The 12,547-nt window shown below is 37.6% G+C and overlaps 1 protein-coding gene across 1 annotated transcript in view; it reads left to right on the plus strand.

Moving 5' to 3' along the window:
- Nucleotides 1–12,547, plus strand: part of LOC133992652 (inactive dipeptidyl peptidase 10-like) — a 56,581-nt gene that overhangs the window by 12,396 nt on the left and 31,638 nt on the right. The window contains exons 4-5 of the mRNA XM_062431337.1: nucleotides 2,916–3,010; nucleotides 3,457–3,531. Of these exons, the coding sequence (XP_062287321.1) occupies nucleotides 2,916–3,010; nucleotides 3,457–3,531 (170 nt within the window). The remainder of the gene's footprint in view (nucleotides 1–2,915; nucleotides 3,011–3,456; nucleotides 3,532–12,547) is intronic.

The raw sequence follows: 12,547 nt of genomic DNA on the forward strand, positions 1-12,547 counted from the left end.
TTATACACAGTATGAGATGCAATAATCACAGGGATATGGGATGAGAGCATTGCATCCATGCTATTACAGCTGGGGTGTTTTATAAAATCATAAACTAGGAGCTTTCATGGATCAATAGGATAACTTTTTAGGTTTATTCATGAGTCTGATGACCACAACTCCTAACTATTAAGTTATTGATGGGTCTCATGTACACTAACAACGGATAGTATTTCCTTTAAAAGCAATTGATTTTGGTCAAAAGCAGTAGAGGCAAAGATATCCTGACTTTTAGTCCTACTTAGTATGGGGCAAGTTAAAAAAACAACAACTCCAAACCCCTTGTTTGCAAGATATTGTCTTAAAAAATTTAACCTCCAAGCCCCTATAACCAAAATATAATAGATTTGTATGTGTAAAATAGGTGGTGAGCCCCTTTAAAGACCCCTTTAAGTACTTTTTTGACCAAAACGTTACAAGAACTACCAGAAGAACTGCACTTAGGAACTAAACTAGGAACTACTACTGTTTGTGTTCCCAACACATCTGTAGAGCTGTGACTGTTTGGCAAATTAGATCGATGACAGATTAAACAACTACACAGAGTCACAGAGTCGTCCTGTTGTTCTAGCTCACTGTGGAGACTGATTTCTGAGTGGATGTATTGATTGAATAAAAGGAGACATGCCGAGGTGAAAAGGACGGTGAAAACTCCAGAGTACCTGTCTCCAAAGCACACAAGCTGCTGAATGTTTGATGGTTATTTATATCTGATTTAAATGCGTTACCAAATTGTTTTATATATCTGATTGTCTCAGTTTCTTCCCTAATCACCACTCCCTCTCTCATTCTTGTTTCCCTGTGCTCTCATTTTTAACATAATAAACATCAAGAAATGTCCATCCCTCATACTAATATCGGCACAAGTTGCACCCAGTACATAAGTCAAAGCAGCTGCTGCATCTGTGTTTAATCATCATTTGCAGCCAAATCCGCCCCCATAATGTAGTTCCTGAACTATCAGAAAGTACTTCTCCCAGAACAGAGGTTGTTTTTACACTTGAAACTATCTAAATTAAGTACTTGGTTCCTCCGGTTCAAGCGCAGTAGTTTTAGTTACCCAAAAGCTTCTTGATCCTTTGGGAAAGTTCTTGTGTTAGACAGCAGCTATACAAGTATAATTGGGCTCAATTACCAGTCAGTTTCTGCTTTCCCCTCAAAAGTTTCCTCACCATGCATCCAAACAAGCAGTCAATCAAAGTCAGTGGGGTGCTTTCAAGTCACCAGATAGCTGGGACAGTTTTAATCACAGCTGAGATTGATTGTCACCTTTATCCTCTGAGTCTTTTTTTTGATGAAGCTGTTGTCAACTCAGGAGGATTGTAGCCCCATTTTCCAATTATTTTTTGCTGTAAAATATTTTCATATGATTGATTTTATGTAAGGCATATAAAATATGCAAAAACAACTGTGTATTATTTTACTTTGGCTATCTAAATGACAAGAGCCCTTTTGAGGATTTCCTTGTCACTTCAAAACAAGCAGTCCCTCTGTATTTCATATTTATTTTTCTGTCATTATACTCAAAAGTGTTTTGAGTATTTGTCAGTCCACAGCCCTTTTGCTAGAGATTGATGCCTCAGAGCTTAGTCATTGACATTTACATGAGATGGGGACCTGCAATGATTTAGATCTGCCAAATACATTAATGGGATTCAGATCTCCCTGGACTGTAATGTCGGTTTGGGATTAGACTGGAGTTATAGCAAGCTCGCCTGTCAATGTTTCCACTGTTAAAAGTGGAAGTGTAATCTCACTGAGCCCGAGTTTCCTTCGACAAATCATCCTAAATTACTCTTTGATGTTGTTGTTTTCTTCTCTCCCGTCAATTTTTGTCTCATCAGGTTTACCACTGGGATCCATCATTCACCTGATAAGTTGTTTGTTATAATGAGAGTGACTCTTAATACCAAAAGACTTAAATGTTGACCCTATTTAACCTCTTCCAAGTATCTAAGACTTATGCAGTGTTCACATAATTAGTGCAAAGTGGTTTTGTGCCAGCTTGACCTCGTGTTTTTAATGGTATCAATGATACCTGCTATCCTTAATGAATGATGAATAATGTTCATATCGGATGATCCTGCAGCCCACTGGTGCAGAAAGTTGTGTTCTGCTTCATGTAGTGAGGTATAGAGGTCAGAGTGGTGGAGTGTGCTTAGCATATCACACTTACAATACATTTGGTTGTATATCTTAATAATAGTTTATTCATCAACCACACCCAGCATCACTGATTTGTGTGGTTGAGGGTGATAAGAAGTGTGCAGTGTTGCAACCAACAGTGATGTCACAATGTGCTCAACCACCCTGGAAACACCAAAAATCTTAAAGCTGTAAAATCTATATGTACATTTAAATCTATAAGAAACTACACATGTGATTTATTTAATTTACACATAACATCAACTGTTCAGGTTAAACACATCATAGTTTATTCCGACATGTGTCTGCCATGGAGGTCCAGATGCTAGCAAAGGTCGAGCATTTCAATTATATGCAAATTAAGTGGCCACGTAAATAATGCAAACTTTGAACATCACACAACAACACCCATGTGGCAGAGGTTGCTATGGAAACACAACACGTGCACTGCTGTGTAAGTTAATGGAAGCGACTGTGGTCCAGTCTGCTCATCGTGTGTGTTCAATAAATCCAGCAAAAAATAATTACACTCTATTGGTTTAGAAATAAGAAAGGGAAATAAGCCCTGACATGATTATTTACTCATTTCCTTTCACAGTTTTCAAATTTCACAGTTTTTTTTTAATTTAAAAGAGGTAATACTGGGAAATTCTACATCACAATTGCTTCTTGGTTCAAAGCACCAATCATCAACTGATTTAATCCCCTTAAATGTATATTTTCTGTCCCAGAGGAGGAAATCATCTATCGGACCTGGGATGGAGATGTTTTGAAGATCAACATACAGAGCAACGAGACAGACCTCCTGCTGAAAAACACAACTTTTGTAAGTGCCTGGTTGTTTTTATGATTTCAATCATTTCCATTAGGGTTCACAAAGCTGTATGAAGTAAAAAATCAACATGCTAGTATCAACAAAATGACACCAGCTTCAAAAATTAAAATAGTTTAAGATATTGTATTGTAATTTTGATTTTTAATACAATAATATATGAATTGCAATAAGCCTTGGTAGATTCGATGAGCTAAGATTGAAATTTCTGCTTCCTTTTTTTTGTTTTTTTTGTTACTATGGTAACCAATTTTGCCATCGGCAGGTATTCTGACCCTGCTAAGGTTGACTCAAGTTTCACTGGAACTTTTGACACTGATCGCTATGTGAAAACACTTTTGGGGTTCGCATCTCGACAAAGATTGTTAGACAAGCATATCTCAGACACACTCGAAGCTTTAGTGAGTTTAATGAAAACATATTTCTTTCTCTTCCCACAGGCAACTTTTAAGGCTTCAAAGTTTGCAGTTTCTCCAGATCTGAACTTTGTTCTTCTGGGATATGATGTCAAGCAGGTGAGAACCTCTTAATATATTCAAGTTAAGTATATATTCTGATAGTGGTGTTTGACTTGGGGCTGTTAATACTGGAGTTTTGGAGTTCATGGACTAAAATGGAGACGTGACTAACATACAGAGTGAGTTTAAGTCAATAGTGATTTAGCAAGAGAATACAATAGCATACAGGTTTGAGGAATAAGGGATGAATTTAACAAACACTAAACAATCGCATACTCCGGGTTATGAAAATTTAAACTAAAGCTGAAAACTTTGCACTTGAACTGCTTTGACCGCCATTTGTCTAAGGAATATTGTAAGGTTAAGTCTCTTTGTTTAATTTATTTTACATTTATTCATTTGCAGACGTTTTTTGCCCTAAGCGACGGACAAATGAAGAACAATCTAACATACAGTAGATCAAGGAGAAACCTTTGAGAATAAATGCTTTCACCTGACAAAAGTGCCACAAGGCTTGCAGGTGCACGAAGAAACATAAGTGCCTTTTTTCCAGTCAAAAGGGACGTTTGAACTCTTAATAGCATTTCTATTGGAGAGTCTTTCCTCCCAGGAAGCACAGCACAATGGGTCGTAAAGTCAGTTGCCCAAAAATGACATGTAGTTAAGTTTGAGTGATGAATGCCACCTAGCAGTCATAATAATTATGACCAGGAGCAGTGGTGTAGTTCAGATGATGTACTGTATATAAAAGTGGACAATTTTCCACATATACAGGAGTTGGCTTGGAAGGAGGCATAAATCCAACAATGGGCCATTGTTCATTTCCCATTTCCAACCACAAGTTGAGACAAATTTTCTAAAAAACTTAACTACAATCATCCCCTACGCTTTACCCTGTGCTTATTATTGTAGCCATGGCAACAAAGGTCGCCTAACTTTAAGGACATAGTAACTTACACCTGCTTCTCTAACATTAATAAAGTCATCATTTTAATCCAAACTATGATCTTCGTTTTTTGTGCCTGAACCTAATCAGACCTTAACCACAGTGTCGTCACACCATAAACATAATTATATTTTAACAGTGTTTTGTAACAGCTTTGGAAAGCACAGGCAAATGATGTTCATGCCAAGTAATACAGATTAGAAGACATTTCTATGTGATGTTCTGGAGTCACATGGTCCTTCAAATTAAACACATTTGGTTGTTTAATTCGGAGGACTTATTGTATCAGACCATCACAGTGCTGGAGTTGCACAAGTAGCTATTTGTTCAGTCTGACACCCCATTATTATCATTTTTAGAAGTTCTACCATACGTTTAGCCCAGGGGTGAGCCTAAAGGGAAATCCACCTAGAGAGTGTTTTTGATGTCTGTCACTCATTCCTCTCATGGAACAAACACACTTCAATGTTAAACAAATGTAACAATCTTCACAGACTCAGAGACAATCACGTTTGAATGTCACCTACACTTCAAGTCAGTTTTGTCTAAACTGTAGTGTACTTTGTGTATATCGTTCCACATGCTGTGAACTTATACACGGTATAATGACTGATCAAGGCTTCCACTTTTGCTATAATAAACTCAATATAGTAAACGCTCCGGTTTCATGCCCACCACATAGGCAGGGAAGTAGCAGTACAGTTTTTGTACCTTTTTACATGGATTCACATGAAGAAATACTCTTTGAGGTGGATAGTGGTTACCGCCAATGGGGATGAAAATCAATCACTGGAGGTCCTGCAGTGACATCTCTATCTCACACAGAGCGCCATAATGAAAGGGAATAAGCAATGTGCTGACTTCACAGCAAAAATGGGTAGTATTTTTTGGGGAATCAGTTATTAAATGGAGTTAGTTTCCACCCACCACTTGTCTCATATTAGTTCCAGAGCCACAAAGATATAATGGTAAAAAATAAAGGAACTGCATGTATGTAACGCCTACAGTGTCGTTGCTGTGGTGTTTACATGTCTAAAAATAGAAGCACATCTCTGCACGCAACCTCACTTGATATTAGCATCATCTGGATCCGTCAACCTGGTAAATAATAACGTCACACTCCCTTAATAATGAACAAAAGAAATGAAAACTACACCAAATGTAAAAAAAGTGGCTACATGATCAGCTACATGATTCATTTGAACAGAATAATGTCTTGAAGGGGGCATATTATGTTTTCCCCTTTAAGACATTTTTTTTTTTTAAATGTCCTGTTATGTATATACTGCTATGATGCTGAATGTCCAAATGTCCCAATGAGATGATGTCGGGATGGATATAAATTTAGTGATATAAATGTTTAAATATCATGTAATGTGAAGAGATGAAGATTACAAGAAAGATCAAGAAAAAGAACTAGAAGGGATCGAGGTAACTCTGTGGTTTATCTGTGAAGTGTATGGAGTAATGTATCTCAGTGTATCTCCATAAACTATAATGAAAGCTGATGAGAAATGTGTTATGTGTACATTTTTGAACATAGATAGTGTTTGCGCTGTGTGTCTGCTTGTTCTGATTCATTTTGATGACTAAAAATGCCATTTTATTGTATTTATTTATTTATATTTTAAACAAAGGGGTGAATCTGAATAAGCTTATTAAGCTTCTTTCCTTTCCTCCACTGTAATTAGTGTCACTATTTGTATCCTCATTATTGTGCAAGTTAGCTAAACTTTTTCTTTGGCTTGCTTTCATTTCATCAACAAGCAGCCTCTCAAATTAAAACACAAATCTGTTCTGCTTGATGATTTCAGTGAAGCACACTGAGCAGAATCAAAAGCAAAGCTATAGGGAGCGGGCGTGCTAGTGCATTTCATTTCCGAAGGTGAATGCTTGAAAAGAGTGTTTATATGCCCACACAATTATACTTCATTCCCACAATGAAGAATAAAATCAACAGCGAAAGGAGAAACCTAATGGCCATGGTTTTTGAGAGCTCCACATTATTTAACCATGAATGCAAAACACTTGCGAGTAAGTGAAAACACTTTTTTATTAATTTGAGATGAGAGAAATGAGAGTCTTTCAGTCATTGGAGAGCATTGAATTTTTCACAGTGAGAGAAAATAATTCTCAATAGAATATAGCACAATGGGAGATGGCACAGGGGTGAATGTAACATTTGTACAATTCAAAGCAATTCAATAAGAAGCCAAAATTATGACACTTTTGTCAGATGTTCTTCTCTCCCCTCAATATTTTTATCAAGTTCTTAGATAAAGTTGCTGTGTGAAAAATACTGTATTAAATGAGATCTTGTGCTGTAGATAGAAATACATCTTTCTAGGAATTGTGGATGCCAACCAGCTGAGTACTGAGTTGCAACTGGGAATGTATGCATTAAAATGTTGAACTCTACTCTCACAATCACTAATACTATGTTTATAAGTTGTAGCATTCAGTTTAATGGTGGGAAAACAGGAGTACGTTTAATGCTCTTCATCTGGTTATGAGGTTTATTTATGAGATCTGAGTACCAACTTTTGGATATTTTGTATTAAAGATGGCCATTTCTGCCATTGTTTCTTTTATATTTCAAGCTTAAAGCATTTGGCTAACTAGTGATAAACTGACTGTGATCCTTGTGTTTCCAGTCAGTCACAATACAAACTATGTGAGATTATATTCATAAAACAGATTACTCAGATGTCTCAGGATTTTGGGAATACAACTATTTTCAAATCCCCTTACTTTTAAATATAATATTTATTATTTTTCTTATTATTATCAGTGTTTTTTCCTGTATTTTGGTGTGGTCTGATTCTATGTCCAATCCTACTCTATATATCATTTGTCACCTAAAAAATTAAGAGCTTTAACCAGATTGACTCAGTTGAATAACCCTAACCCTGGTTTATTGAAGACATCATGTTAATGCATTAACAATTACACAGCGGTCAAACAGGCCAATGGTTTAAGGAGCGTTTTGGTTGTAATTTGGCATAGTTTAATATACAAAAGGATAAAATGAGACAACGCATTTGTTGGCTTGATCATGATGATCACTAACCCAATGCAAAAGGATTTATATTGTATATTACATCACAACCCACAGTCTGCCTGAGCTGGTGTCGACGCCATCTAGTGGCTGTAGTAATTGTGACCTGGAGAAGTGATACAGTTAATGGGTCTGTCCCAGTCTGGCTCGGTGTCCCTCCACCAGCCCACCAGATGCCTTTGGACCTTTTCCCTGTTTGTTGAACTGGACTGAGTGGCAGTAGGCCGTTGAAGGTGAAGGACCTACTTCACACTACTCGCTAAATGTGACCAAGGATTTCAACACTTCTAGTTAAAGATCAAATGGCGCTTTTCCACTACACAGTTTCAGCACGACTCGCCTCGGCTCGCCTCGACTCGGCACGGTTCCTTTTCCATTACAAAAAAGTACTTACTCAACGTTGGCGGGGTTGTCATAGCACGGCTCCGTGAAACTGCCGTGACTTCGTTTTATACGCGACACAAAACACATAAACAATGGAGGACATTGAGGCAGTGGTGTTATTGCTGCTGTTTGTGGCTTTTTGTCTCACACAAAGCAAGAAAATTGAGCCGTATGGCTGTAACTATGGTTGTAACGCTGCTGCCGGTATTTAAAAATGCCGGGTTTGATTCTTGTGTGGGACGGCTCATGACGCTTCCAGCGACAACTATCAATCAGCGGCCAGCAGTGTGTTGACGTCACATTTTAGTACCGGCTTGGCTCGCTTGGAACCTCACCAGAGCAGGTACTAAAAAAGGACCAGGTACCAGGTACTTTCCCAAGTGGAAACGCAAAAAGAACCGAGGCGAGGCGAGGCGAGGCGAGTCGTGCTGGAACGGTGTAGTGGAAAAGCGCAAAAAGATGCATCGATTTATACACCAGGCACTTCATTTCACACGTCTTCTGTGTTTACATTTAGCAGACGTTCTTATCCAGAGACTGACAGCTGTTTGTTCAATGGCTGAACTCTCCTTAACTCAACCTCAATATGTCATGAAAAAATGAGTTTGATAATATTTGTTTATGTAAATCTGAATAATTTGCATGTACAGCCTCTGTGTGCCGTGTGAGAAGAACTGCATCATGAAATTGTAAATACGAGTTTCCAGGTTATAGTGTACTTGTGTATTTAAATATATGTATCTATATTCTTAGATGGGCTTATTGGTTATATAAGGGGATTGTGTTTTTGGTTGTCTGTTTGCTCATAGTTTTTCCTCCAGTGTCCCCTGCCTGCTTTTCCATCTTCACCTGCCCTGCATCAGTCTCGTTAACCCTGCCCTGCTCCCTGTGTCTTCCCCAGCCAATCAGCTCCTAGCCTGCCCTTGTGTCTTGTTTTTCCATTAATTGAGTTTTTATTTAAGTCCTGTTTTTCAGTTCAGTCTGGTTGAGTCCTTTGTTCTGTGTTGTTCTGCTCTGTTTGTTCAGTTGTAGTTTAGCTCTGCTGCCTGCACTCAAGCTTAAATACACAGGTTATTCTTCAGCCTTGCTCTGCCTTTGGCCTCCTGCACTTAGGTCCACCTGCTCCGCTTCACTTAATAGCAGTTCTTTTGACAACTATACAATATATCAAAGACGGCTGGTTGGGTTGCCAGTTAGATCATAACTTGCACAAAGTGGATCTAAATGCAGGAGACCACTGTTGGCTTCCTGTTTCCAACCACAAGTGTTACATTTCCAATCACGAATATTTGAAAACTCTAGCTACGATTATTGTGGTGTTTACTGTTGCCATGACAATGAAGGTTGCCTAACTTTGAGGAAGTGGTGACTTTACCCACATCACTTTTTTAGGGGATCATTTTAACCCAAACCATTATTTTTTTTCCTAACACACACCAAGTGTTTTTAATTTATTTATTGGAGCCTAAATCTAACCAGACCTTAACACAGAGTTATCACACCATAAAACATAATTATATTTTAACAGTAGTCATTTGGAAAGCACAGACAAATTATGTTTTTCTTGCCAATTATTGCTGATAGAGACACCGGATTAAGGTCTCATTGGGTCGTTTTGTTGTTTTTTAAATTTGGAGCATTTGTTGGTTATTAATTCTGTAAATGCAAAATACAAACACAGAGTGAAGAAAAACATGTTTTCATCTGAAACGATCTTGTTAAAATATATAACACACCCACATGAATATATTGTAAAAAAAAAAAAAAAAAAAATTATACAAATAGTCCAACAATTTATACATTTACACCGTTTTTTCTGCTCTGCTAACTTGTTAAATGCTGCCACTGCACAACTGCTATTGGTGCAGGTTGTTTCTTTCTGGTTATCCTTGAAGAAACTTTTAGCTTTTATCCTCCCTGCTGCTATACACAGCTGCAACCCCAGACTACCAGCACAACACTCTTGAACTGGTCCTTCAAGCCAGCCGAGTCTCGTGGGTGAGGTTCGGCTGGCTTGTGATACGAGTTGGCAATAGAATAAAAATGACTGCATCACTGCACCCAAGTGTCTTGGATTGGGTTGGCTGCTACTCTTGACTCCCTGCAGCCAAAGCCAAGAGCCCACTAGACAACAGACACCTAATTTAGCCATACCACATTTACTTTCAGAATCTGCTCATTGGCAGATCATCATGGGTCCTCATCACTCCCTGCTGCCCCCTATTGCTCCTGACCTTCTCTAACCCTGTCAAGCTTTCAGTTCTAGCACTGAACAGATGTAGGTTACAATAATAACGGTGGAATATTTCCCCACTCGAAACGTTTGGTAATATTTGGATCAGCGGCTGACAAATGTTGTTTTTTTTTTGCCAGCTGACATGATGACTGTCACCAACACATCGGCTATAGCCAACAAGCTAATTAATACATGCCTTGGCTGAAAGCTCCATCTCTAGCTGAGTCATGTTAAAATGAGGACTCTGCAAAGGATTTTTAAATATGTACTCAATGGATACATACATGATATAATGCTAAAATATTGAGGCTAAGGTTGCATGTCCGCAGCTGATGACCCATGTGGAAGATGTAGATGTAGCATGATAGCTAGTTAGCCCAGGTATTATAAATCATGATGTAATTAAAATGTCACCTAATTCCAACACAACCTCTTTTGCATGCTTACTACTGAAAAGCACTTTTTTAATTCACTGATTTTATGTGTTTGAGTTGTTCATAACACTGTCTCACTCAGTACTAACAGATGCATATGATGCTAACCAGTTTGGCTTGTTAGCAGAGTTTAGCTTGAATGTACACAGACTTACTACTGTTAGCCTAAAATGTGATGTAGATTTTTTTTAAACTAACCTTTAAAAGCACTATAAAATGTTTTAAACCTCAAGGCTACAGGCTTTGGTCGTGATACTGCGTTACTACTATAGCTACTGTACACATGCGTATGTTTGCGGCTTGCATTAGAGCAGCCAAATGCACAGTTCAATCCATTACTTTTACTTTTGCTCTTGTGTTTTCTTACAACAGCCCCCTGCACACTGCTTCAGCATATGAAGAAATCCTAAGGTTGACAGGCCTGTTGTGCCTAGTTGTAGTTGCTCAGCTGGGATTAAATAATCATTGTTCAGAGGAGGAGTTTAGTGAATGGTACATTTCTGGTTACATTCCCACATCCGGAAACAATTATGTTAATATATATTGTCTATTATAATGTGTATAATGATGATAAAAAAATATATCTATGTAGCCCATTTAGGACATCTCCATGGTGGCCTAGCTTGGGATTTGCACTCCGAGCCCCCAACAGTCCCAGCACGTTTTACTATATAATGACGATATCAGGAAACAAACACTGAGCTTTGTGTTGTGGTCCAGCCGCTACACAATAGCTTCACCATTTAAATGGTGTTTACAGAGTGTTGACGACGGGATGGGTGATTGTTTGTGTGTGTTGAGGGAGTGCGCTCAACCATGATTATCAGAGCGATCAGCTCTATATAAGCTGGTGCTCAACTGCTGATCCACAGCACTTTACATTTACACTATTTCAGCTTTTCTGTTGTTGTGAGAAGATTCAGCCTGTGGAATAATTTTGTTCTTTGTCTGTTTTTCAATATCGCTGCCTAAAATATATCTATGTGGGAACCAATTCCAATATGAACATTTGAAAAGTATAATACAAATGCGTAATGATTTTACTCCTCATATTCTTCTGGTTTATTCACAGAGACAATATTTGAATTAATAATGTATCAGCATTCATCACACATTTGACATCTCCTGTGCGTACAATTTCCTTTGCTTAATTATTCCAGGTGCTTTTTTTATTTAGCAATTTCTTTTATGCACAACACATAATATTCAGTGATTCAATTTAGGACTGTGACAGCTCATAATTAGGGAAATGCAATTTAGCTAATATTCACTAATTTATTTTGTTGAAGAAAAACAATTTTCTAGTTTGAAGTAAAATAGTTGTTTACTCCTGTAATAATCATATCTGCTATTTTAAGTTTCTCTAACTCAATATTGTTGTTGCTGCTTGAATGATGTGTGTGAACTACTGAACCCTACTAACAATTTTGTTATAGCTCTTATGACATTGACAGAAAGCAGGAGTTAACAAGATAAGACACATACGACACATTTGAAGTAAATGTTAAGTTAACAATGGCTGGTTCAAGCTCCGATGATGATTGAAAGCTTGTTTTCATAGCTGTGACCTTTTTTTGTATATACTTGAATTGACTATTCATGTACTTCATACAGCCTTTAAATACAAAAAATTAAATTAAAATTAATCACAAAGCAAAACCCACTGGTTGTTTCTGTATTCAAGACCAAGGCCGTAGCCAGGATTTTTCAAATACCGAGGTCAAAAACAAGACCACAATTTATATTACTGTTTAGTTTAATCCATGATGTATTTATACTGCTTTCTTGCTGTGCATTTCTCAGTCATAGTCATTCTTGTGGTCCAGTTATTTCTTATCATTTCCAATTTTGCAACTTAAATCAACTCTTATTTCAGTATTCTACAACTTCCATGGTTGTATATTTAAAAATTATAACTGCAATATATTATTTTTCTTTGTTTGTTCTTAAAATGTGGAATGGAGCACGGCCTGCTGGGAAAGGGAGAAAAGGGCTCATCCAATGAATGAACAGTT

Source organism: Scomber scombrus, chromosome 13, assembly GCF_963691925.1.
Source record: "Scomber scombrus chromosome 13, fScoSco1.1, whole genome shotgun sequence".
NCBI classification, from domain to species: Eukaryota; Metazoa; Chordata; class Actinopteri; order Scombriformes; family Scombridae; genus Scomber; species Scomber scombrus.